Here is a 27,416-nt window from a genome sequence, read left to right as displayed (position 1 = left end):
CAATTGGGGAAAAGGGAAATCCCAGTACATACCCTTCAACATTTCATAATGACAACAGGGGTGTGTGTGCTTGCAGTAGCACCCCAATTCTCATGAAACACCAATTCTTACAGCATGGATTTTTGAGGGTCTGCTGGATTCACATCAGAGAGCAATGTTGGTGGTGCTTTAAAAATTATATAATTGCACCGGTAGCTGGAAATGTTCCAAGGTCCATGTCCTCCTGGAAGCTGAGCTTGTTTACATGAATGAAGTGGATTCAGAGCTGGATTTACCAATGTCTGGGCCATAGGTGAAAACAGTTTACAGATTATCCCAAGGTATGCGGAAGCTTTCGTAAGTTGTGAGCAGATCATCTTTCTTATGTATTGGGCCCCCTATTCATACGGATGCAAAATTAATCCAAGAGTTCCACCCTTCTGGGAGCAGGGGGACACAAACATGTGTCCTACATTATAGGCGACAATCTTCTAAATTGCAGGGTTGTCCATTTGAGAGGTTATGGCTGTGCACACATTACTTTTCATTCTGGCTCCTGTGCTCTCCCACTGCTGGTGTTTGAAGCCAAGTGCATAGGCCAGTGGTTCTCAAAGGATGTGGCAGGAGAGGATGGCAAATGTGGCAGGAAGATTCAAGGACAGTCAAAGAAACATTTAAACATTTCAATGTACTATCCTATAGTTTCAAAATAAATCTTTTTGGATATACCATCAGAAACATTATCTGCGCCTCTCTTCAAGAGCATTGGCTACTCTTCTATGATTCTCCACAGCATGAGCGGGGATTTTGAATTCCAACAAATTTTAAAGATCGGAAAAGAGAAAGTCTTATTTGTGTTGATGAGGAGATGAGAGCTTGTTTGTCTCAAATCAGACGCAATATAAATGAGGTTACCTGGAAAAAGCAAGCTCACATCTCTTAGTTTGTAAGGTACATATGTAAGAGGCTTGTTTATAACTATATTTTGGGAATAATTCATTTCTTATGTAGCTGCATTGTTTTATACTTTCTGGATGTCCCATGATCAAATTATAAAATAGTTGTGTTCTGTGTTCTCAAGCACTGCTAGTTTTTTCTTTTTCTTTTCCAATGTATTTCTTACCGATAAAACATTTGGCGTGATGCAAGCAATTTTTTATTCCGAAACTGTGGCCCAGAAAAAGAAAGTTTGAAAACCACTGGCCTATGACGTTAGCCACAACAGCTAACAACATAATAGTTTTTAAAAGTTTAGGAGAGTTTGAATTGTTTAAAGTATGTATTATTTTAAGCTGTATTGTTTTGCTGTCCTGGGCTCCTTTGGGAGGAAGGAAGGGATACAGACATTTAATAATAATACTAAGACATTCCAGGATGGTCCCTTCAGCAAAATGGGTATAACAACAAGTCTAACATAACTTATACTTCCATCCACTGTCCTTCCCCCTGAAAAATATGGGGTTTAATAATGATGGACTTTATCTACATTGGTATTAACGAAGTAAGTTTTAAATGTTTGCAAACTCAGAAAATAACATTTTGTCATTTGCCCTTTTTTTTGGTATAAAATAAAAAAACCACTGAAAAGTCAGGAGTATGTTATTTTTTCATGAAACTAATGAGAAAATTACAAGATACTTACCATTGCGTACCTATAGGTGGCTCCCTCTTACGGCTTGATAGGAACCCCCAGAGAAAGAATTTCCTAACCGCGCCGCTGGTGTAGTGGTATCATGCAAGATTCCCATTCTTGCGACCCGGGTTCGATTCCCGGGCGGCGCAGGATTTTTTTGTTGTTTTTGGTTTCGTTTTACTTCGCAAACACTATAAGTATATAATATTTGCATGCGCAAACTCGTGATAACAGTTTCCCGCTTCTCCTCCTTTGTGTCACGCGCCTACTTTGCGTCTATATCCGCTCCATGATTTTAAAGCTGTAATTCTACGTGCATCTTTAGCTGGGAAGAACCCCCACTTAAACCCAGAAGAAGGGCATTACTTTCGAGTATACACGAACGGGAAAAAGCTACCTGTATTCGGGGCTCACCCCCCATTCATTACATCCAGAATAACCTGTTTTCCAATACAATTTAGTTCTGTAGAGTATTTGTAAAGGATAATACAAACCTATCTTATAGGGTAGTTGTATTATAATTTAGACAATGAATATGAAGTCTTTCAACACAATAAAACTTAATAATAATAATATAAATTGTTTTTATTATTAACAACAATGTCTCAGAGGAGTACACCAGTTCACTGGCTACTGCAGCAAAAAGGAATAAAGAGCCCTGCGGACTCGCACCTTGAAATATCCCTTTTCTTTTGTGCAGCCGAAATTTCAAAGGAACCTGTAAGGCATGAATTAGCTACAGCAGCGCAGGTACTTACTAGGGAGTAAATCTATGGTTTATTTGCTAAGTCCAAACACACATTCAAGAAGCCCGCGCTTCCTATCGTTTGATAATCAAGATCCCCCCATAAACCTGGTTTCCGGACTTTCCAAGCACCCACTTACAAAACCTTCTATACCAGGAGGAGGGGCAGAAGTGGAACCAATAGCCACGCTCCCCCCCCCGCGCTGCATTCTGGGAATCGTAGTCTTTTGCTTTGTGGCTTCATTTAACTTCCTCGATCTCCTTCCCTCCCTCCCTCCCAGCAGCTCTGAGGACAAAATTCCCAGCCTGCAATCCTTGGGTGCGGGGGCGCGAGCCTCCTTAAAGGCAGACCTAGAGGACGAGAAGGAAAGTCCTTGCAGGCTGCTTGCCTGCAGCCAAACTGTTGCAAGGCGCCCTGCGGCTCTCCTTCTGCTCTGCAAGCGGCAAGTCCCTTCCAAGGACCCCCTCACCCCTCTTTTGCAGGATGAGTGCCGCGTTCGTAGCAGCGGCGGGTGAGAGGAACAAGGAGCCTATCCTGAGAGTCCTCCGGGACTACGTGAACCCCTGCCAGCCGCAAGTCCAGGTGCTGGAAGTGGCTTCAGGCTCCGGGCAGCACGCGGCCCACTTTGCCCAAATGATGCCCAACGTGCTCTGGCAGCCCTCGGATGTGGATCCGAAATGCATCGAGAGGTAAGGCGAGGCGTAGGAGCCTCGCTGCTGGGGCGGACCTGGGAGGCTGTTCGGATGGATCGTCGGAGTGGACTTGCACGGGATTCCCCGCCGGTCCAGTCTGGACACGAGGAGGACCCTCCCTGCATCCTGGGTGTCGTCTGAAACGTGTTCTTGACGCGCTTCAGGCCTCATGTGCACCATATCCATTGAATGCACGGACTGTGCCATGTGGCTGGTGGGTGTTGCTCCTCCCACCCACTTTTCACAGCTGGCTGGCTGGCGGGGGCGGGAGTCTGCTCTGTCAGTGAGTTCCGTGCAGGAAACACACCGGCGAAGCAGCCGTGCCCGGCGGGACTGAGCCCCACCGCCACCACTACCCCGCCCATGAGCTGACGTCACCCAATGACACCAGCAGATTGGCAGCAGGTGGGCTTGGTTAGGGGGAAAGGGATCAGTCTGCAGAGAGAAGTTCCCCACCCATGGTGAAGTTATTGCATCCATAAGAGGATGGCACTATGGCTTTCCGGTCTCTCCCCTTCTCTGTCGCTCCCCCACCCCGCAGAATGGACTTACAGAATCTTCTCTGCATTATAGACAATAGTTAAGAAATAAATGTCTTATTAGCCTGTGCCCGCCTGTAAGACTAATGCTGGAAATTAATGGTTTTAGGGCTGTGGTCAGTATAAAATATTTATTTAAAGGGATTTAAATTAAGGGTGCCTTAAAACTGAACCTGGAAACAAACTGGCACCCAATCTAAGCAATACAGGATTGGCATAATAAGTCTGGTCTCTAGCTTCTTGGCAGCTTTGTTCTGTATGAAATGGTATTTTTGAGCTTCCTTTAAAGACAATCCCGTGTAGTGAGCGTTATTGTATTTGTTTGCTCGTTTTTTTCTTCTTCTAAGCATCTTTAACTGGTCTTAAACTGAAAGAGCATCTTGGAGGTTTCTTTCTTTTTTCCCTTCAGGTTTACAAAACAAAACAAAAAAAAACAGATACTAAAAAAGAGATAACACGCAATGAAAAAAGAGTGGGGAAGGAGGAGGAAAAAAGCAAACTCAAGCTCCAGCTTTGAAGCTGCTGTTCTAAAAATGACCAGCAGGGATGGAAGCAAATCCAAAAGCCTGGTGGAATGGCTGTTTCTAGGTGACAGTTGAGGGAGGGCAAAATAATGTAAAGCAGTATTTAAAAAGTATCCCTTAAATTGGACTTGAAAGTGAGCTTGTCCATAATGATTGGCCAGCTTCATGGTTAGTTGGTTGTTCTGATTCTTGCTACGAAGGCTGGTCTAAGTGGACCTTGACCAGGTCCAGCAAAGCATCTCCTTTGCCTCTAAGCACAGGATCACTGAGCACTACTCTGTTACACGTTAACTCTTCAGCAAATCTCAGTATTCATTCTGGTTTTGCAAATCTGAAACATATCCTTGGGGCAGGTGGGGCTGGGCAGGAAAGGATACCACACATGGCTGAAGTCAGCCCAGCCCCTAGTTTAGGGGATAGCGCAGACCATAGTTTAGTGCCAGGCCTACAATTCTTTGAATTTAGTACCAAACTAATATTACATCACTTGTGTATTTAGCAATTGCTTTAGTGGTTGGCACTTTTTTTTTTGTTAATTAAAGTAAATTATAGTCACAGGATCTGAATTGGGTTCCTGGCAGGATGGGTTGATGGGTTGATGGGTACAGGGGCCTTACTACTTCATTCCCACTGCAGTTCTGATCCAGAAACAGCCCCCCCCCAAAAAAAAACCCCACACAACTTGCTCTTTCCACTGAAATCAAAGTTTCCATTGGTACCTAAAATGTCCTAAGAACATTCATATATTAAGCTAACACTCTGAAAGACATGCTATAAAAGGGAAACAGGATAGGGAGAGGAGCTGCTGCTTAATTGGCCAATGGATGAGGACAGGTCAGCCTCCCCTTTCTAGTGGGGGGGGGCGAGAGACAGCCCCACAGTGGCCCTTGGTAGAGGCCTGAGTACTTTTCATTTTTAAAGTGTTTATAAAAGCTGTGGATGGCAAGTGTGATCTGGGAAGAGGCATTCTGTCTGTGAGAAGCCCCTCTTTAAGGGCAACATTGGCTGCTTTTTCCTTTTTTTAGGAAGGCTGTGGGTCATTTCCCCCCTATGCACAATTTACGCAGGTTTAATTGATTAATTGGAAGGGTTCTTCTGAACTCTTCAGCAGCTTTGCTGGTAACACAACCAACCTCCTTTGCACTTCATTTATCGGCTGGATTTGCTTTATGCTTTCAACTGGTTGGTTTGGTGGTGCAATGAAGCCATTTTAGGAATGGGCCTTTAGCTCAGTGTCAGGATTATCTGCCTTGCATGCAGAAGGCCCCAGGTTCAGTCCCCGGCATCTCCAGGTAGGGCTGCATGAAACCCCCAAAGAGCTGCTGCCAAAGTTTGTAGAAAATACTGAGCTTGGTGGACCAAAAGTTGCTTCCTATGTTCCTACATTCAGACTGTGCAGTTAATGGACTGGTGCAAGGCCTCCTCTTTAAATGGCAATAGGCGTCTCATACATGAGATCATCCATCCCTGCTTTGCCTGGAGGCTCTCCTGCTGAGAAGGGCCCTGGACTTGTACCCTGATGGCACCCCTGTCCCTACTGAGAGCAAACTGCTGGTGCCGGCTCTACCGTTGACCCTTGCCCCATCTGCAGTCTGGCTCTCTTCCTTCTCTTTCTAGCATTTCTGAATTTATCAGGGCGTACCGCCTCCCGAATGTCAAACCACCCATTTACTTGGATGCATCGCGCAGCTGGGAGACGTGGGGCGGCTTGCGCCCGGACTCTCTGGACCTCATTGTCAACATCAACATGATTCATATCTCGGACATGAGCTGCACGGAGGTGAGGCCACACTCCTGTCAGCCCGCTTGGCAGTGAAAGCCTGTACTGTGTCTGCTGGGAAGTCAAGCCCACTGAGCTGATTGGGACTTCATATTGTTCTGATTTATTTACCCAACCTTCACCCTAAGGTGCCAGGGCGGGTTAGAACAACAGAAACACCATGCTAAAAACAGTTTGAAATGTGGTGCTACAGGAAGTTCTTGCAAAGTGTGATTTTATGTGAATTTGATTGCATCCCAGGACTTATTAACGACCGCTCCGTTGCGCTTCCATGGAATCATAATATTATTTGTAGCATTGGATTTATGTCTTTGCAATAACTATTTGTCCACTCTGTATCATTTTCTTTTTAAAGTTGTGGACCATATGGCACCAAACAGGCAAGCCATTGTTCATTCCTGTATCTCTTTTAAGTTTGTAATGTTATATGTGGCAAAAGAAAGCAATTTATTAAAATTTAAAACGCAATCACAGGAATAAGGTAAGGCCCTAAAATATCCACCTAGGGTGCCAGAAGGTAAAAAGGAGTGTCTTCACCTCTTACTCCCAGGTAAGTGCATATAGTGGGAACGGGGAACTTTTTTCTGCCCATTTCTATCAGGGTAATTTGGATAATGCCTTTTGCCTGCCTGATCAAGGGAGAGAAAGGGGTGTGTGAATGAAGAAAGTAGTCAGCTGTACAAAGGTAAAATTTACATTAATGACTCCACCCACCTTTGCCTTTGACCCCGCCCACCAGAATCAGACTGCCAAGCACCACCTGAGCCAAATGCTTGCTGGACCAAGTACCTGGCCCAACGCTGGCTCTCCAAATGCTGCTGAACTCCAGCTCCCATCAGCCCCATCTGGAAGCGGGTATCAGGTTGGCAGGGGCCAATTGGATCTTCTTAAGTATGGATCTTCTCAATTTTATGGCCCTTTGGCTCAATGCCCTGTGCAGGGGAACCGCCTGCACAACCCTAAATCCAATTCTGCAGGTTGGGGAAAGATGACACTAACTACCGGTATTTTGATTTGACATCTTAGAAGCTTCCTGGCAGTAGGTCCAAATCATTCCTAGGTAGCTCCTTAACTGGTTTCTACTGGTAAGCAACAACAGGCCATTAAGTCAGGAAATGCTTCTAAACTGGAAGAAAAAAGTGATTTTTAATTCCTTTTAAAGTCAGTAAGTGTGTGTTGCACCAATAAGAAGTAGTAGCAGATGCATGTTTAGCTGTGTGCTAGCAGCAGAACCTTTTAGTCTCTAGTTACTTATGTTACCAAGCCTTGTTCATATAATCATAGACAGCGCCAAGAACCGTGGCACTTAATTCCCCCCCCCCAAAAAAAGATAAGATTTTAACCATCTGCTTTTAAATGAAGCAATATCCATTTAGACCAGGGATTGTCAACCTTGTCCCTACTGCCCACTAGTGGGTGTTGCAGGATTCTAGGTGGGCAGTAGGGGGTTCTACGGCACAAGCTGAATCCTCCTTCCATTGAGCACTGGTGGGCGGTAAGGAAATTTTACCATCAAGAAAGATGCGTTAGTGGGGTTGTAGGTATAAAAAGGTTGACTACCCCTGATTTAGATGGTCGATTTGAAAATTCTCAGAATATGCTCAAATGATCCATTTGAGAGGGGATGAAAGCCAAAATAACAGTAGAGTAATCCAGGTGGCGCTGTGGGTTAAAGCCTCAGCGCCTAGGACTTGCCGATCGAAAGGTCGGCGGTTCGAATCCCTGCGGCGGGGTGCGCTCCCGCTGCTCGGTCCCAGCGCCTGCCAACCTAGCAGTTCGAAAGCACCTCCGGGTGCAAGTAGATAAATAGGGACCGCTTAACAGCGGGAAGGTAAACGGCGTTTCCGTGTGCGGCTCTGGCTCTGGCTCTGGCCAGAGCAGCGATGTCACGCTGGCCACGTGACCCGGAAGTGTCTCCGGACAGCGCTGGCCCCTGGCCTCTTAAGTGAGATGGGCGCACAACCCCAGAGTCTGTCAAGACTGGCCCGTACGGGCAGGGGTACCTTTACCTTTACCTTAATCCCTTTATATCAAATGGTCTGTGAGAGAAAGCAAACTTTCAGGTTTGCTTGGGTTCTTCAGCAAAAACTGGAAGGAAGGAGACAAACCTTAGTTTGCTCATTGGAATAATGGAACGGGGAATGTGTTCTGTGGAGTTAAGGGTATTAGTCCTATCAGTTCCCACTTTTGTTTTTGTATTTCTGCTTAATCTTCAACCCAAGAGTTCCAGCCAACTCCTGGACTTTTTGCAGCCCAAATGATCAGCTATGGCATTCAAGATTTTTCAAAAACAAATAGTCATTGCAAAGAGAGGGGAGTGAGCTGGATTGGGAGAAGGTTGAGTTGGGGGCTTTAACCCTTAGTCTCTGCTGCTGCCCTGATTGGATGTGCCTTCTCCAGCCTCCCATCAGTGAGTTGCAATGAAGGCAGTTACACTTTCCTTGCTTTTGGATCTGAGTGGTCTCTGTGTAGCTAATGCAAGCGCCATCTTGTGGTTCTTGGTTGAATGTCCTTCTAGCTAACAACCTTTCCTGGGCTGTTTGCTAATTTAGGGAACCGGCATCACCAATAGCAGAAATCTAGTGTGTTGCTCTCAGTTGCTTATACACCTACAAATGGTGCACCATACGGCCAGCTGAGGCTTTTAGTACAGCGGCACCAGGCCTTTGGAATGCCATTCCCTTTGAAATCAGACCAACACTAACAATTCTGATATTTTGCTGCCTGCAGAAAATGCTTCTGTTTTCCCAAGTGATTTTAGAGAATTAATTTGATTCAGTGTTGGTCATATCTCCTGTATCTTATGATTTTGTAATTTTATGGTGGTTTAACAAATTTATTATTACACTGCCATGAGAACTTTTTCAGTGATTTGGCAGGTTAGAAGTACACGCAGGTCTCGTTTACTGAAAACAATGCATTTCCTAGAAATTATTAGTTATGAGAGTGTTTGCATAATGATTTGATAATTTCCATTGATTCCTGTGGGGAAATTTATAATGTGCTCCTGCCCACAGAATTTTGACCCCTGAAAGCAAAAAATATAAAAAAATGCTCTCTGATTTTGTCCAATCCCTCCCTTCTTCCCTCTGTTCCTCAGCCAACCAGTAAAAGGCAAACAAGGAAATAAAAAAGAAATGTTTTGTTTTGATATCTGAATCTGTGGTGTGTATAGGAAGGTTTGAGTACTAATTCCCTGTGTTTGGATAAGTGAATGTTCACACGTTGAATGTTCAGAAAGCGGGACCTGCATGCATTCCTACAAATAAACTGATCCAACAGTGAAAGAAATGCACTCTGCATATGCTTAGAGGAAGCACCCTTGAGTCTACATAAGAGTCCATTTCCCATTGTTGACCAACTGCATCTATGGAGAGGAGGTAGTCTAAGGTGCCTCTTGCTCTGGAAACCAACCACAATTTTGCAAAACTTACATTGTTTTCTTTTACTATTCCGTAAGGAATCTGCAAGAAACAGAATTTAGATACACAGGAAAAATCCTACTGGAAAGATCAGTTGTCACTTTCTTGCTAATTTTTATACATATCCTGCAAATGCTTTGTGATTCTCATGAAATCCGCTCTTTCCAAATGTGCTTGTTAACCTATTTCCTTTGCATTTTGTTTAATTATTCCCTGCCTCCCCCGCCCCCAACCACAGGGTTTGTTCAGAGGAGCAGGAAAGCTGTTAAAGCCTAAAGCAGTGATGGTCACATACGGGGTAAGCTGTCAGTCAGGATCCTTGTAATCTAGATGCTGCTTTTGCTGAAGCAGCCTTTGTCAAGTGGGTGGCCTCTAAATATTTTGGACTACAACTCCCATCAGCTCCAGACAGCAGTTAAAGAAAACAAAAAACATTGTGCAAAACTTGCAGTTCCTCCCAACTTGCTAAATTCTCCCTCTGTTGTATGAATTTGGCTACAGACAGCTAATGCACTGGGAAATTTCCTTCCATTTGCAAGTAGCAGCAGAGGAAGGATTTTTCTCAGGACTTAAAAAGGAGCGGGGGAAATTATATTTACTTCTTTTGAAAAACCCTTGAATTCCCCCCCCCCCAAGGTGCTTTTAATGCCATATCTAGTTTTGACCCTGGGCGTGATGGTACAAGGACCCTGAACTCCTTTAGATAATGTCTCCTTAGAACAGCCTTCACTCAATCTGGCACCCTCCAGATGTTTTGGAGTATAAATTGTAGGCTGAAACATCTGGACGGCACCAGCTCAGGGAAGGCTGCTCTAAAGTAACCAGAACGCAAAGCTGCTGTTCTTGGGCCTCTGGTGGTGGTGCAGAACCTGTGCTAATCCAGATGTAACTGGACCACAACTCCCAACATCCTTGGCCATTGGTCACTCTGGCTAAGAATGAGGGCAGCTGAAGTACCACCTCTTGAGGGCTGCAGGTTTATCCTTTGCAACAGCCTAGTGATTCTGTGTATAGAGATTCATGTGATGTTTTGCTTCGGTCTCGGGTTTTTGGGTTTTTTTTGAAGTTGGTCGCATTTGTTGCCAACAGTATGCCATGTCCCCCCCTAGTGGCAACCCTTGGCTCTGCGGAAAATCCAAGGTGCATTTTCTAACACTGGCAACTTTGAAGTAACTGGTTGCTGTTTTTGTTGTTGTTTTTTTAAGCTTTCTGTAATCTAAGCCCCACATAACTTCTGAAAACTTCATTAAGAGGAACTTAGCGGTCTCAATTCTTAGTTTTTTTTCCAGTCCTGAGTTAAGGGGTGGCAGGACAAAGAACCCACACATTATTTGATTTTTTAAAAAAACAAAACACTTAAAAAAATTTATTTGATTGTTTGATATCACTTTGTCTTAAACTGTTTGGTGTGTTTTCCCCCTGCCTGATTCCACCCCAAGCCTTATGCTGTGAATGGCTGCATCTACCCACAGAGCAACGTGGACTTTGATTCCTACTTGAGGCAGAGGTAAGGAGGAGCTAGGCCAAATCGAAGGAGTTACTCATAGCATATAAAGCCCTCAGCAGCTTTGGAACTAGTTTACCGTGCCCTCTCAGCTGTTTCCATCTGCAGAAAAGGCACTTTAAAAAGTCCTGCATAATGTTCATTCTGCAACTGCAAGGAGTCTTCACTTTCAGCATGGCAGTTGATACCATTAGGAACTCCCTGCCTGCTGATATTAAACACTATGGCTGATGCTTGGTTAAAAAAAAACCAACAACAACCCTTTTCTGTTTTTGTTTTAGCAAGTCTAGCCAGACATGTAATTTTATCAGGCTCAAAGATCTGTTGGTTTTTTATGTATATTTGGATGGTTTTATTTATGTTTTGGGGTTATCTTTGCTATTTTTAAATGTTTATTTTATACCATTTTATGCAAATAGCTTAGAGATTTATTTATTTTTGATTGAACAGTATATAAAATAAGGAAGAGTAGTGTGGCTCTACTCCTGAGTTTTACTTGGTTGACATCTGCACCATCCATTCAAAGCACTCTTATACCACTTTAAACAGTCATGGCTTACCACTAAGCATCCTCAAGATTGTAGTTCATTGAGCATTGTTAGGAGGCCCCCATTCCCCTCACAGAACTACAGTTCCCAGAGTTCCCTGGGAAGAGGGATTGACAGTTACACCACTCTTGACAACTGTAGCTCTGTGAGGGAAGTCGGGGTCTCCTGGCCACACTTGGGGAAGTCATAACACTGATTGGAATATAAAGCACAGACATGGCCCAGTTCAGGCCATCGTTAGCCACACACGCAGAGCTACAATTCCCAGAGTTCCCTGGGAAGAGGGAGTGATTGTTAAGCCATTGTAGACATCACCTCAAGCAGGTTTCTGACATGTGTGGATAGGAAACCCTCATGTGGAGGCAGCAGTGTTGCTCTCTGTATGGAAGCACCTCTTGAATGCAGTGATGGACTTCATTCTCTCTCTTCTCCCCCCACTCCCAACCACAGAAACCCAACCTGGGGCCTTCGGGACACCGCTTTGCTGCAGCAGCTTGCTGAGATCAATAGGATGTGGTTGGAGAGGATGGTAGGTGGTCATAGGAACCTAAAGAATAGGTTTTGGGGAAGGGGGAGTGTGCTGCCCCACAACTGTTGTTTGGCTCCTATTAGCTCCGGCTAGCGTGGCTCAAGGATCTGGGAAGATGGGCACCTGTCAGGGATGGGTGTCAGGAGCATAAGTCACACGGCATCAGTAAAGTTGACTCTTTATTCAAGGAAGCAAGTTCTCCTTAGGAGGCTAGGCGTAATAATCACAGCAACTCTTCCCAATAGCTCTTGCCCTAATGAGGCAGTTGCGATAACTGAAGGTCCCTGCATTCCACAGCTCTCTAAATCTCCTCCTCCCCAGGGTCCTTCCCAAGCTCCTCCCTATTCTGGTTCTGGGAGACCAGTGGGGAGGGGATCTGGTCTCAGCAGGAGCGGGTGACACCCTGACTTCTTCACTAGCCTGACTCATCTCTGCTTCTTGGCCCCTCTCCTCTCCAGTCTCCTCTTCTGGACTGCTCTCTGCCACAGCCTCTTCCTGCTCACCAAACCCTGTTGCCCCTTCATCTTCCGACACCTCCTCCCGGTTTGCTCCTTCTTCTGCCTCAGACTACTCTTTGTCATCCCACCACCAACCCCTTGGCTCTGAGCCTTCTTCCCCTGGGAGTTCCTTTGGGGTTCCCCAGCTGGTTTCTCCCACCACTGAAGTGTTGTTGGCCAGGTGTGGAGTAGCACACCCCCGCGAATGGCAGCAGGATGTCTGTGGGTGAGGGAGGGGGAAATACGTGTTGCAAATAGATTTGGGAGGAGCAAATTTGTCTCTTGGCGAGTGCCTTCACTATGGAAACACCATGGCTGTGTTCTCCCTCCACTGGGAATCAGTTGCTGGGAACAGCAGCTGGAGGGAGTGTGTAGCTGAGGTTCTCCTGGCAGTCTTCTGGTTCGCCATGGTGAGAATGCAGGGCTGGATGGGCCTTTGGTCGGATCCAGCAGGGCTCATCTTGTAATGTTCTGAAGCAGTGTATTAGACATTCTTGTGGGTCAGGTGTGAGGAACCGTTGGCCCTCCAGATGTTACTGGACTACAACTCCCATCAGCCTCAGCAAGCATGGCCAATGACCAGGGGCGGTGGGAGTTGTATAGTTCTTCAACAGCTGGATGGCTAAAGGGGGTTGCAGACTTTGGGCTCTTAAATTCCAGTGCAGCACTAAAATTCGATGTCCCCACCTTCCATTCTTCAGCATTGTTCTGGCGCCCCTGCAGTGTGGCACCCAGTATCACTGCACCGGTTCCACCACCCTACAACAGCCTCTTCCAGAGGTTTCCCACACATGCTGGGCTCTCCAAGCAATTTAGGTTCCTGACCCTCCAGGGTTCTGAGTTGCATGGAGAGCCTAAGGAACTGCCTTATATTGAGTCGGACCATTAGTACACCCAGTTCTATATTGCCTGCACTTGACTGGTTCTCCAGAATGTCAGAAAGGGTTCTGTGCCAGGGATGCCCAGAGATGCTAGGGACTGAGTGTGGGGCCTTCTGCATGCCAGGTAGATGCCCTACCACCGAATTATTGTCATTGTCTACAGGCCTGCGTCCGTATAATGTGGCTGCCAAGTATCACAAGTAACCTCAGGATTTTCTGCTTCCAGGTCGACATGCCTGCAAACAACAAGTGTCTTGTTTTCCGCAAACACTAAGCCAGCCCACCCACTTTCTCTGCCAAGGAGAAGGGACCACCAAGGACAGTCAAAGTGTCGTCTGCCGTCGCCAAATTTGCTCTGTGTCTGTCGTGCTCAAGCCCACCAGGTTTCTAGTAGCTTCTTCAGCTCCTGGGTGAAAATAGCTCTTGGTGAGATGGGAATGATGTCCTGTATGAAGATCTGCATCAGGAGAGAAAAGCCTTTACAGAGAATGGAGCTTTGCCCAAATGTTTCTGGCCAGTGTTGAGCTGGCACAGGGATGGAGGAGCTGCAGTCCTCCCAGATGTGCTTGGACTCCCAATTCCCATCGGCCCCCAGGCAGCATGGCCAGGGGAGGAGGCAGGGATGGAGGGAACTGTGAGCCCAAGCACATCTGGAGGGCCTGCCGGTCCTCCAGCTAGCCCATTCATGCTTTGATTTTGGTATTTGCTGCTGGTTTCGACATTGTGGGTTAGACATGGGCATCCATGTACCCATCTCAAACCACCTTTGTCTCTTGTGTATGATTATTACCTTTCGCCTGCTTCAGTGAAGGCTTTGTTTTCAGGCCTTCTTTGATGGAGACCTCAATGTCTTTTGACCCTGTAACTGTGACTTTTGGGTTAAGAGGGGATTTCAGAGTAGAAAATATTACATAATATGGGAGAAAGGAAAGCTCAGAATGACACTTCCCCAAGTAACTGGAGGCTATCATGCAGAGCTAGATGGATTTGATGACTAGTACTCTTTACAGTCCTCCTATTGGAAGAGGCTGGGACTATTTTCCTTTCCTCCTTCTTCCCACCCTGCCCTCCAAATTCTGCTGTGTTCCTTTTCTTCCCATGCTCCTTAGAGCAAAAGTCAATGCCACAATGTGCCAACAACTCACCCAGTAAAGGAGAATGGGAACTCTTTGGCCCTTCAGTGGTTGTTGGACTCCAACTCCCATCAGCCCCAGCATCATCTGGAGGGCCACAGGTTAGCCATCTCCCTGGGCAAAATCTCATCAGCCTCATTACTCTGCTTATGAAAGGGTGGCTGTGGGGGAGACTTTGTTATATATTTTTTTGGGCAATATGTAGTCCTGCAGATTCCTCCTCTGCACTCATGATTAGGATTTTACACCACATGAATTCTGACAATACAACACTAGACACATCCAGATAAATGGCATGTTATGAGATTGCTGGGTCTGTACCATTTGGGACTACAGGTGTGGGTTGCACAATTGAATTCCGCCCCCCCCCCATTCAAAATCTCCCTACCCAGGGAAAACTAGGATGTGAAGGAAAATGGCACTATGCTAGCCTTTCCCCCCAAGAGTTTCGTTTTCTGAATTCAAGAGTTTTAACAAAGTTGTTAAAATACTGCGTATTCAATAATGTAATTCCACACCTGTATTCTGAAACGCTACCACCCCAATAACATCATACCCACCTGCACCTGTAGGTTAGCTTACAGTCTAGCAGCTTTAACATGTCTTCAGCTGAGTAATTTCCCCCCTCTTTGCCTGTTCCAAATGTTCCTCAAAAGAGGTAGCAAATCACTCCAGCACATCTTTTAAAAAAATCTGTATGAAGTAATAGCTCCCTCTAGTGGTGATCAGCCACTAGAGCAGCAACAATGTATAGCTAAGGGCTGAGCTTGTGGGAATACCAAGGAGGAAGAACTTTGCCAGGGAGATATGTGTGGATGTAATACTGTGTGGACTCTGCTGCATTTGAGTGCAAATAAATATATTGCTTGGGTATTGCTTTGTGAGAAATGTATTCATTTACTGTACTCGATTGAAGTACCAGAGCTTTACTCTCCTACGTAGTCTAGGAGGTTGATGACAAGCAAAGCCAAAGTTTAGATTAAATATTTGTACCCCCACTTTTCTGTTATAATAATGTTCAGAGCAGCTTACATAACAAAAGAGTAAACCTTGCAATATGTAACCTGAGAAGATAAAATTTGATCCAGAATCCATCTCTGAATATAAGAGCAAATGACCCACCTAGTCCAGTATCCTGTTCTGACAGTTGCCCAGGCAGGGAGACTCAAACAGGACCTGAGAGCACGAGCACTCTCCGCTCTTGAGCTTCCAGCATCAGGCAGTCATCAGAAGCATTTTCCCTCCCACAGTAGAACCAGAGAGGGTTCATGCAGACTTTAAGTGGTTGTTTTTCCGTCCATTGCTGCACACAGCAAAATAACCCCAAACTGATTATCCAAATAAGTGTGGCTCTGCATAGGATTGCTTGTGACTGGGAGGCAATTCTGCTTTGGCTAGCACTGCTGTAGGTCCACAATATTGCTTTAAGACAGGCTGGGGATCCTTCAGTCCTTTGATGCTGCTGAACTACAACATCCACCATCCCAGGCCATGCGGAGGGCAATTTCCCCATCCCTGCCTTAAGAAGAAGTCCAAAAGTGGAATAGCCACATGAGCACTGCAAATCAATGCCAAAGCCACATTTGGGACAGGTGGTTGTCATTTTCTGTTTCTCCCTTAGCAATTGTTCTTCCTTCCTTAGGAAGGTCCCTCTCACGTTTTGCAAACTCTGCTCCCCACCCGCATGCGGCTACAGTAAGCCTGTTTCTCCCACTCCCCTTTGCCATTATTTGATGGGAGGCTAGTCCTCATGACCTTTTTAGCTAGTAATGCTGGGCTAAAAGCAGAATTTGCATTTACAACAGGAAAGAAAGGGGCTGGTAGAGAACAACCTCCAGTGTATAAGGAACACAGGATTTCCTTTTCGTTATTATTATTATTAATTCCACATAGGCTGGGCTGGAGGGATGTCACAGGCGCAGATAAATTACAGCTCTCTCTCACACACAAAAACAGACAATAGGTAGTTACAAGCAATAATGGAGCTCATTGAAACAGTAGTGATAATAACTGAAAACATCAAAAAATGAGAGGCAGGTCCGTGGAGGTGGCATGGAATAAGGATTCGCCCCTCTGCACTCTGGACCCACTTGGAGGCTCGTGGGCTTTCCAGGAGCGCCAGATTTTTCCTGCCAGTCTCCAACCCAGTCCTTGCATAGCTGCAGCACAGCACAAGAAAAGGAGAGCAGAGTCTCTTGGGGAAAGGGACGTCAGCCTTCGTCTGCCTTCCCTTCTCTGCCACAGACAAGCAGCAGCTGTCACTGCCGCCCATGCTAGTCCTGGAACCGGTTGAGAAGTTCGCACGTCTTCTTCTCCAGCAGTTCGTGGATCTTCTTGACCCGCTTATCATTGGCGGCCCGGACGTAGCTGTTGGGGTCGAGGACCGCCATGCCTTCCTGCACCTCTCCCATGATGATGAGGGGCCCGTCCTCGGTGGTCATGTTGGGGCAGGGGCAGTTCCAGTCCATATCTGTCAAGGTCACCTCCAGGTACTTGATGTTGAAGAATTTGAGGCCCATCTTCTCGTCCTTGAGGATGTCATCCAGGGCAAAGCGGGCAATGCCAGAATCCTGGTCCTCGATGATCTCCATCAGCCGTCCCACGATGGCGAAGTCGCTGCGGCAGAGGCTGGGCACCATCTTGCTCTTCAGACGGCAGGCTTTGCACTGCAGCGTCTTGGGGAAGGGGCAGACGTCCTCGCAGCTCTCCTTGCCGTCGAAGTTGTTCTCATTGCCCTCGCAGCCGCCATAGATGAAGGAGTGGCACTGCTTCATCAGGTGGTTGTAGGCCCAGCGGGGCTCCCAGTTCTTACAAGGGCCCTGCACAATGGGGAGAGTGCAGAGGTTGACGGCGTTATTGACACAGGCCAGTTGGCACTCTTCGTAGGTATCGAAGTGGTTCTGGTTAGCCCCACAACCGCCATAGCGGAAAGTGGTGCACAAGCCTCTCTTGGAGTCAAAATGCCAGCGGACTTGGTAGGCCTCGCATTCCAGCTTGTCAGGCTCCTTCAGGCACTCACCGGGCGGGAGCTGAGGAGGGCTGGATGCCTTCGGCTCCCCTCTGGAGTGCTCTCTCTTGACAACAGACAGCGGGAAGTCCGCCCGCAGGAGGCCGGCGGAGTTCCTGGCTGTGCAAGTGTAGATCCCGGCGTCCTCCGGCTGGGCGTTGTAGATGACCAGCTGGCCGATGTTGGTCACGACCACGTTGCCATACATCTGGTCGGGCCGCATGATGAAGTTTTCCTGGTGGTCGCTCTGCTTCTCCCATGTGATGTCGGGGCGCGGCCGCCCACTCACATCGCAGTGAAAGCTGACCGTGCCCCCCACGTAAACCAACTGATGGAAGGGGTTGTTGTAGAGGGCCGGCGGTATGGGCAGCTCAGTGCCTGCGCCAGGCGTCGGGTGAGCCGTGGTCTCCATCGGCACCGGGCTGGTGTTGGGCCAGGTGAAAATGTACTTGCACGGCACCACAGCCAGGCTGATGCCCCGGATGCAGGCCTCGGCGTCCATGTAGCACTTGTTGTAGTAGGTGAGTCCGTCGGAGGCGCAGGTGAAGTTGGGTTCCTTCTCGCACCTGTCCTTGCACTTGCAGACAGGCTGCCCGTCCCAGATGTCACAGTCCGAGCCCTGTTGCGTGCACACAAAGCTCTCGCATGTGGCCTCTTGTACCAGCTCCAGCGAGGAGAGGCTTCCGTCCGCATAGCGGGCTGCCACGCAGCTCCGCAGGCCACAGACGTTGGTGCAGCATTTCTCAAAGCCTTCGCAGTCCTGCAGAGGAGGAGGAGGAGCAGAACTTTTAGATTTGAGTGAATAGGCATCGTTTTCCCCATCAAACTAGGTGTGACAGGGCCTTTTCGGTGGTGGTTCCCCAGTTGTGGAATGCCCTCTGTTGTGAGGTGAGCCTGTCTCCACCCATTAACTTTTGGGAAGAATTTTAAAACACACCTGTTCACAGAAGCATATCTGGTAGCTGAAGAATACTGTTCCTGGTAATCCTGAGATAAAATAGCTAAATTGGCAGAGCATGAGACTCTAATCTCAGGGTCTTGGGTTTGAGTGCCACATTGGGCAAAAGATTCCTGCATTGCAAGGGGTTGGACTAGATCCTCGTGATCCCTTCCAACTTTACAATTATATGATAGCTGGATGGAAGTATGCTTTTAATTGCTATTGCTTTTAGAATGTTTTCAATTGTAAGTTTTAACATTTTAAGAATGTTTCTGCTTTGTTTTTAAGTTTTGTAACTGTTTGCCACCCTTAGGGAGGAAGGTGGGGTATGAATTTAAATTCAAGAAATAAATATGCATATAGGAAGCTGCCTTATACTGGAGTCCAACTTCAGCCCAACTAGTTCAGACAAGGATTTCAGACAGGGAACCATCCCAGCCCTGCCAGGGATTGAATCTGAGATGCTCTATTACGGAACTGCAGCTATTCTCAAGGCAGTTCCCACTCCACGGAAATAACAAAATATGCAAGAAATGGTGTCTCCTATAACAATTAAATCACATTAACAAATAGTTCACAACCAGAAGTTTAACAACAAAAAACCCTGCAACTATTTAGCAGAGTAATCCTGTTGTTTTATTGGACAGCTGGTGAGTTTTAGCTGGATTTTTGTATTTGGGGGCTGGGTGGTGGTTTGGCTGGCTTCTTATTAATCAGTTATGTGTGGTTTTGTATCTTACTTTTATTCTGGAAGCCTTTATTCTAAACCACTATACATATGTGTGTGTGTGTGTGTGTGTGTGTGTGTGTGTAAGCAGTGAGTGCACACTAAGTGCAAAATGAAATCAGCTCCCATTAAAACAGCCTAACAAAAAACAACAATTAATGTACTGTACAGCTTAAAATCAATAAAACAAACATAAAAAGCAAATAAAACAGATTCAGGGGCTTCATACACATAAACCAGGGCCCAATTTCATGGGTCAGGAGAAACCTGGGCAAATAAATTAATTCTATGCTGGTGCTGAGGGGACACTTCTGTGGTGGTTTTCAAAACCTTGCTGGCTCACTGCAGCCAGAGTGGTGTTGCGGTGCCTTTTCCTTCTCTAAATTGTGGCCATGATTTTTCTTAACCCCCACACTCCGCTTCTCCCATACAAGTTGTGGTAAATGGGAGGGAATTGGTTACACCAGCTGCAGGACTGGCATACTTGAGGGCCCCTTTGTGGGAGCATGAAGGTCAACAAAGAGGTCTTGCTGATTCACATTTGCCCCCAAAGTGCCCTCTTTCCACACATATATGCACTACCACGGATACACCCACCCCTGTAGAAGGCCCCAGGTTCGATCCCCAGCACCTCCAGGTTAGGACTGGGAATGTCCCCTGCCTGGAACCCCTGGAGAGCGGCTGCCAGTCAGTGTCAACACTGAGCTGGATGGATTCAGTATAAGGCAGCTTATTTTGCTTTTGCGGGAAGACCATAGTAGCTCAGTCATAGCTCAACATCTGCTTTGCGTGCAGAAGGTCCCAGGTTCAAATTCTGGCCTCTCCCAAGTGCTGCTGGGGAAGATCCTTGCCTGAAAGGCTGAAGAGCCACTGCCAACCAATGTAGAAATTACTGAGCTAAATGGACCAATGGGCCTGATTCAGTATAAGGCAGCTTCTGAGGGTTTTCTGTAGGTGCGCCAGTGATGTTAAGTGCCTTTCTGCGTGAGAGCCTCCCTCTATTGGCAGAGCAGCAGTTAAGCAGCATCTATTGGCCCCTCAGCTGACATTCATCTTGCTTTAGGATTGCGGCCTAAACCACAAACTCCTTGAAACAAGCAAGGAAGGAAAGGGCCTTGATGGAGTAAACCTCCACACACAAGGGGGATTAAAAAAATTCGAATATTGAGGCCCCTTCGGTTTCCCCCCAACAACCTTTTAACACCTCAGTGAGAACTAGAGCAGGTTCAGGGATGAATTATTTGGCTCGAAGGGAGGGAAGTCTGTGGTCCAGAGAATGCCACCCATCTCCGGATGAGGCAGCATGGCTTGTCTAGGGCTGTCAGCACCTCCCTCTGGCATCCCATTGAAGCAAAAAAGGGAGGCAGAGAGAGCTCAGGAGAGGCTCAGACAGGAGAAGCATCTCCTGGCGAACTCCCAGCTTTTGCGGAAAGGGCCTTTTTCTTTTTTTAACCTCGTGAATCAACTCATGTGTGAGGGAGAACAAAATGGACGCCCCAGTAGTAGGTTGCTTCACCTGTGCTCTGCCCCTGTGTCTAAATACATAGCAGCCTGTGTAAGGCCCCATTTCCTCGGTGCAATTACAGCAGCAGCATAACCACCTTAAACAGCCATGACTGTTTAAAAGTCAGTGATAGTGATTTAAGCACATAGTGCAGATGGGGCCTACGGGCCTCCTCTGGGTTGTGACCATAGCTGTCAACTTTTCCCTTTTCTTGTGAGGAATCCTATTCAGAATAAGGGAATTTCCCTTAAAAAAAGGGGAAACGTTGACAGCTATGGTTGTGACCTAGCAGAAGCAGCATCCCAAAGTCTTCCTATATATGCCGCTGTCAAGCAACCTGCCTCTAATACAAACATCTACAGTGCAGGCTGGTCCATAAGGGTGAATGTGGCACATCAATCTGAGCTTGCCTGAAGCCACCTGCCTGCATTCTTATTGCAACCAGTCCTGGGAGCTGTTCTGCCTGTCATCTTCCTCTTCCTTCCTGAGTCTCAGTGTTGTCACTGTAGAACTCAACAGAGAGGAGGAGGAGGAGGAGGAAGAAGAGGGGGACTAAACCAGAATTAGTGGCTCTGCTTGCAGTTTAATTCAGTTGGCTCTGTCTCCATTGACCCTTCAGTTCCCTTAAGCAGGCCTGGGCAGTGGAGGACCTTGGAACCTCAAATTTCAGTGGTGCCTTGTGCAACGCCAAAATCTGCCCCTTTGCCTCCTGTTGCATTTCATAGTTGCGGCACCTGCCCCAGAAGCTCTGCACCTAGTGCAACTGAACCATTTGTGCTCCTCTAGATATGGCTTTGGCCTGGGGAACCTGTGGCCCTCCAGGTGTTGTCAGAATCCATCTCCGATCATCCCAGGACATTGGCCACATTGGTCATGATGGGCTGATGGGAGGTGTCGTTCAACGTTTGGAGGACCACAAGCCCCAACCATGCTCTAAGCTTTGAGGTACAATTTTATGTCTGAGGTACTTGTGCTCTTACCGGGGGGGGGGGGGGGCGGAGGGGTGCCACTGCTGCTTCCATATCACATAAGAAGTTGCTTGACTTAAATTGATCCTGACTGGGGTGGGGATGGGGGAACCAGTTTACCACTTTGAGTAAAAAAGATTTTTTTTGGACGGTCTCTCACACAAGGGAGTTAGAGGAAGGGAGGGGTTAATTGGAAAGAATTTTTCAACTCCCTTCCCAGACAAAAACCGAGGTAGCACAGCCACAATTTGACAAAGCTGATTGACTGATTTCTATAGCGCTTAATATGTTAAAAAAAATATTTCTAAGCGGTTTATAGAAAACTGAAGCCACAACAGACAACTTAATCAAAATATTACAAAAATAAACAGCTGCATATAAAAATTAATAGAAAGTTGCTAATATATTTTTAAAATCAGTTCATTTTCCTTCTGACACGCCCTCCCTCTCAGCCTCCAGGTTCTCACCCAGGGTCCAAACAAACTCTCAGATCATCCACAAATGTATTACAGGGAGTAGAGTTCCTGGATACAGCAGACATCACCCTAGTCTCTCACTCTAGACTTGCTTTCTGTAGGCAGGTGGATGGCACCTTCTCTGGCTACCCACAACTGTGTCCCATTCAACTGTACTCTCCACACCCAGTTCCAGGTACAGCAGGTTTGCTGAGTTTCCCAGGAGGTCCAAAGGTTGGGAAGAAGGTCCTCCGTCCACTCACAGCTCTTTCTTCACCCTCTGCCCTCTCTTTCTCCTCCTCCAGTTGCCATCACATATGCAAATATATAAATTTCCAGTTACTGATAAGAGAGATGGATGGCAAAAGCAGAGGATGGGGCTTAACCAAGTATTTGAGGGTGGGTGTTAAAGCCAGAGTCAGGGAGGATCCTATTCTGGTTTCCTAGCAACCGCTTGCACCTCCCAAGGAAGGAAGGACCACTTCACACAAGAAAGACTTTCCTACATGGAAACATATTGTGTGTTGTTTCCTATGTGATGGTTTATACTGTGTCATATTAGGAGTGGGGAGATGCAGGTTTAAATCCTCACTCAGCTGACTGGGTGACCCTTGAGTCTCAGTCTCTCTCTCTCTCTCTCTGTCTAGCCTCCCTCACAGGATTGTTGTGAGGATAAGGGGGGGAGGAGGAGCAAGAAAGCATGTGTGCTGCCTTGAGCTCCTTAATGGTTTCAAATGTAATAATGAAAATGATGACGATGCATGGAATTCTCCCCATGGAAGTGATGTAGGGGCTTCCATTCCCTCAGCAGCAATTACCATTCCCATCTGTCAGTGGCGACTGCTCCATTCGCATGAATGGGTACAGCTCCATTAGGGTGAACAGGGAACAGCCTCACCAACCTATGTCTGCCCACCCAACTTGCCTGCCTTCTTTGAATCAGATAATTGGAAGGGACCCTGAGGGTCATCTAGTCCAACCCCCTGCAATGCAAGAATCTCAACAAAAGCATCCATGACAAAGGGCCATCTAACTTCCGCTTAAAAACCTCAGAGGAAGGAGAGTCCACTCCACTATCAAACTGCTCTTACTGTCAGAAAGTTCTTCCTGATGTTTAGTCGGAATCTCCTTTCTTGTAACTTGAAGTTCATGTCCCTCCAGAGCAGGACAAAACAGGCTTGCTCCATCCTCCATGTGACAGCCCTTAAGATATTGGAAGATGGCTATCATATCTCCTCTCAGTCGCCTCTTTTCCACTGTTTCTCTTACTTAGAACCAATCTAGGGGGTCGTACTGCCTATCAGCTTCCCGAGTCTCAGTATTGCCCTTGTAAAACTCAGCAGAGGAGAGGATGGGGTGGGGTGCATGAGAGAATTATTTGGCACTGCCTGTCATTGGCTCGTGCTCCACCTACCATTCGCCTCTCTGCTCTCCACCCCACCAGTCCCAAGGGGCACTGGCACTATGCCCACCAGTGCTGTACTAACAACACCAGTGATATGTCTACTTGCCATGCCAGCGCCACCTGTCCTGGGGCAATGCAAGTGTGAGAAAGAGCCACAATGTTGGCTTCTTCCACATGTCTCAGGAGTGTGGGAATGAGGCACAGTGTAGCAACTTCCACACTTGATGGAGTACCGTTTGATACTGCCCTTGGACTGTGTGGTTTACAAAGCAACTTCCTTTTCTCCTTCAGCCGCCTGGCTCATTCTGAGCTATGCATATACCTACTATCATGCCCGCAGGCACCCACGCACACTGTGGGCTGCATACAGATAAGGTGCAGAAGTTCCCATGACCCTGGCTGTCCATATGGAGGAGAAAAAGGGACAATGTGAACCAGCCTTTTGGCTTAGTCCTAAGGCTGAGCAAAATGTTACAGTTTCCCAAACTGGAATGTATTCATGCACACATTCACGAGCATTGGCTCCTCCACTGCCCACCCCCTTGGAAATGCTGCATTTGGTCAAGGATGACCCGAGATATTATCTCCTTCTCAGAGGTACACCAAAAGCTGCCTTACTCAGACCATTGATCCATCTAGCTCAGCTTTGTCTAAAACCGGCTCCCATACAGGATAATTTCCCAGCCCAACTTGAAGATGTTGGAGAAGTGAACCAGAGTTCTTTGATGTGCAAATATGTGCCCTGTCACTGAGCCATGACAGATTAGCACTGGGGAGTTCTCTTGTGCAAATATCATTTGCGCTCATCCAAAGCTCCTGCGAGTTTCATTGCACACAAGAGTTCTGTGGTTGATTGTGCCCCATGGGTCAGAGCTGTTTCTCTCTCCCATTCTGCCATCCTTACTGGCACCCAAACACCTGTCACCACTTCAGGAGTCAGTTCCCCTGTACTGCTCCACAGGCACAACATATCGTTAGGTGAAGAGGGGGTACTACTTGCCCCAATGTCTTGATTGGACTCCCCTATTTCTGTGACCCATCTAGACTAAAGGACATCCTGCATCTGGGAATTGTGCATGAGAGAAGGTGTGCAATACACACACACACAAACACACACACACACACAAACCCAAAACAAATGGAGGGAGAATTGATTACAGCTGCAACTTTTATACATAGGCACATTGATGTTTTGAGTTTTATGCAAAAGAGGGAAGGTATGTAGCTTCTGAAAAGAAATGGAAAAATAATCCTAAAATGGTGTAGGCTTATAAGCCTAACAATCTGCAGTATTTCTGAAGCATCCAGAGAAGCAAATAAAATAGATCCTTTGTGCATGTACAGAGTGCTGAGTAAATGCAGGCACCGTCCCTTTGCCCTTGCTGGCAGGGAGAAGAAACACAGGAAGCTGCTGAATTCTGAGTCAGACCACTGGGTCTATCAAGACCTTTTTGTGTCTCAGGTAGGGTTCTTTCCAGACCTCTTAACAGAAGGTCTTAAAAAACAAAAACGAAAAAACTCAAGGGAAGCCAGATTCTCAGCTGCACCATAAAGTTTATTGCGCATATAAAGCTGCCTGATGCTGTGTCAGGTCATTGGTCTGTCTAGGACAGCACTGTCCACTCTGTCTGGCAGTGGTCTCAGCAGAGCTGGGAATGGACGATGCCTATCGGGGACTGTTTTAACTGGAAACTCCAGGGGCTGACCCTCACACCTTCTGCCTACAAACCAGGGAAGGGCTGTGGCTCAAGGGCAGAGCATCTCCTTTACATGCAGGTGGTCCCAGGTTGAATCCCGAGAGATCCCGAAGGCAGGGGAGCCACTCCTGCGCTTTTCAGATGAGGCACCTTCCTAAGCCTCCCTCGGTGACAAACCCTCGAGCGATGAGACCTCCCGGGCTGAGCTATTACTCTTTTGCCATAGAAGGGCATTTCACCCGAGGGGAGCACAGCACCACCCCCTGCTGGCTAGGCCCGGAACTGCGCGCCGAAGCTCTCGCAAAGCGGGTGGGCGAGAGAGCTCACCTACAGCGTCCCCGACTCACCTGATCGGCCTGGCACTCCCTCTCGCAGGTACTCTGCGCATCCACCCACAGGTTGGGGTTCAGCTGGTTGGGGCACACCCCTAGGTGGCTCATCCTGATTGGCTGCAGGCTGGCCCCTTCTGCCAGGAGAGACAGCAGAGACAGGATGAGTGAAGGCAGCATGGGGTCGCGAAGGTGCTGCTCCCCTCCGAGCCGTCGCTGGCCGCCCTCTCGCTTCGAGCCCTTCCCGAGGAAAGTCCAAAAAGGCATCCAGCCGCGCCACCAAGCTCTTGCCAGCCACTGCTGCGCCTCCTTCCTTTTTGTGTGTGTGTTCCCCCACCCCCAAAACCCAGGAAGAGTCTTCCACTTTTGCCTTGTGTGATAGACAAAACAATCACATTTGCAAGGAGGCTGGGGGGGGGGGGGGAGAGAGAAAGAGAGTGGGGAGAGGAAGGTGAAGGGAAGGGAGGAGGAGGGGGAAATAACAAGAAACCAAAGAAAGCTCTTCTTTTTTCCCCTCCCCTCCGCTCTTACACCCCCCAGCACACACTCCTCATTTTATCGCCTGTCCTGGACGCGCCAGTGTCCATTCTGCCTTCTGCCACCAGCAGCCAGACACGAGGCCTTCCAAAAAGCAGCATCACTTAAAGTGCAGCCATCGAGAGGGAAAGGTCCATGTTTCATCAGCAAATGGGGCTCCCAGTCTCTTCCCTCGAACTTCATCCAGTTGTGGGGTTTGCCCTCCTGCTCCTCCTCTTCTTCTCTTCACTCAATGCCTTCTCTTCCAGTTTCTTTTTTTAAATAAAAATAATAAAATCCAGGTCCAGGGGCAAATGGCAAAGTGCTGGATCTTTTGGAGCCAGCAGGCCAGAGGCTATGGGGAAGAAGGTTCTCTAGGAAAGGAAGATGGCTTGGTGAACAACCTTGGGGAGAGAGAAAGAGCGAGCGAGCACATCAACAGGGAAATTAAGTTCCTGGGTCAGGGAGGAACAGAGTTATAAAGCAGCTCCCGGGTGTGTGTCTGGGGTGAGCAGAAAAAGAGAGACGAGGAGGGGGGTGTAACCGGAATCTCCTCCCCTCTCACCGATGGGCTGGGAGTTTGGAATGGAAAAGCGACTGACCTCAGACGCTAACCCTGTCTGGGTTGATCGACTGGGCAAACACTCGGAGGAGATCAAAGGGGGGTGGGGGGAGAAGAGAGAGAGAGGGAGCTGCAGAGCCTTCCAAAACCGAGAGACAGACACCACCGAGACCCACCAAGTGGGGGGAATTCTTTCAGAATGAGAGAACATCCCAAAGGCCTCTTGGCCACTGGCGGCGATGCTGACCATACCAGGCCTCCAAGGGCCTGAGCAAGCCCAGACCTCTTCCATAGGGCATTTTGGAGACTTGGACTCAAATTGCCTCTCTTTCCTTTAAAAGGTGAGCCACTGCGGCAGCCGTAATCTGCAGCCGCAGCAAGAGGCAGGTGGGCTGAGGTGACAGCAGGTGATATAGGATCAAAGAGGCTGGAATGGAAGTTTGAAAGCCTACTAGAAGAGGCCCAGCATGGATAGCTGGGAATCACTCTGTATTTTATTTTTCTGTACATATATATCCCATCATTCCTCCAAAGAGCTCAAGGTGGTTAAGATCGTTCTCTGCATTTCCCCGTTCCATCCTTTGTGGCAACGCTTGAGGTAGGTTAGGCAGACAGACTGGAACTGACCCAAGGTAACTCGGCAAGCTCCATGACTCTGTTGGGATTCGAACCCTGGCCCCCAGGTCCTAGTCTAACACACTAACCACTACACCACACTGGCTCTCTAGATGGGCCTGTATCGAGGCCTAAGGTAAAGGGACCCCTGACCATTAGGTTCAGTCGTGACCAACTCTGGGGTTGCGGCGCTCATCTCGCTTTACTGGCCAAGGGAGCCAGTAAAAAGCTGGGATAGGAACATAAGAATCTGCCTTACTCCAAGACCAAGTTAGTCCATCTAG

At 47.5% G+C, this 27,416-nt stretch overlaps 2 protein-coding genes across 2 annotated transcripts; one reads left to right on the top strand and one right to left on the bottom strand.

Annotated features, from left to right (window-relative positions):
* Positions 1–2,593: 2,593 nt before the first annotated feature.
* METTL26 (methyltransferase like 26) lies at positions 2,594–15,280 on the top strand. The gene is made up of 6 exons (XM_079953608.1): positions 2,594–3,047; positions 5,731–5,893; positions 9,554–9,613; positions 10,755–10,822; positions 11,818–11,896; positions 13,501–15,280. Exons 1-6 carry the CDS (start codon positions 2,842–2,844, stop codon positions 13,546–13,548), a joined length of 624 nt encoding a protein of 207 aa, XP_079809734.1. The 5' UTR covers positions 2,594–2,841; the 3' UTR covers positions 13,549–15,280.
* Positions 15,281–16,263: 983 nt separating this feature from the next.
* On the bottom strand, positions 16,264–26,492 carry WFIKKN1 (WAP, follistatin/kazal, immunoglobulin, kunitz and netrin domain containing 1). Its single transcript, XM_079953607.1, has 2 exons — positions 25,458–26,492; positions 16,264–18,174 (listed from the first exon to the last, which is right to left on the bottom strand). The coding sequence occupies exons 1-2, from the start codon at positions 25,704–25,706 to the stop codon at positions 16,681–16,683; spliced, it is 1,743 nt and encodes a 580-aa protein (XP_079809733.1). The 5' UTR covers positions 25,707–26,492; the 3' UTR covers positions 16,264–16,680.
* Positions 26,493–27,416: the final 924 nt, after the last annotated feature.

Source organism: Podarcis cretensis (genome assembly GCF_951804945.1).
Source record: "Podarcis cretensis genome assembly, chromosome: 14".
Lineage (NCBI taxonomy): Eukaryota > Metazoa > Chordata > Lepidosauria > Squamata > Lacertidae > Podarcis > Podarcis cretensis.
Note: the sequence above shows the minus strand (reverse complement) of the source record. Positions and strands in the feature narration are given on the sequence as shown.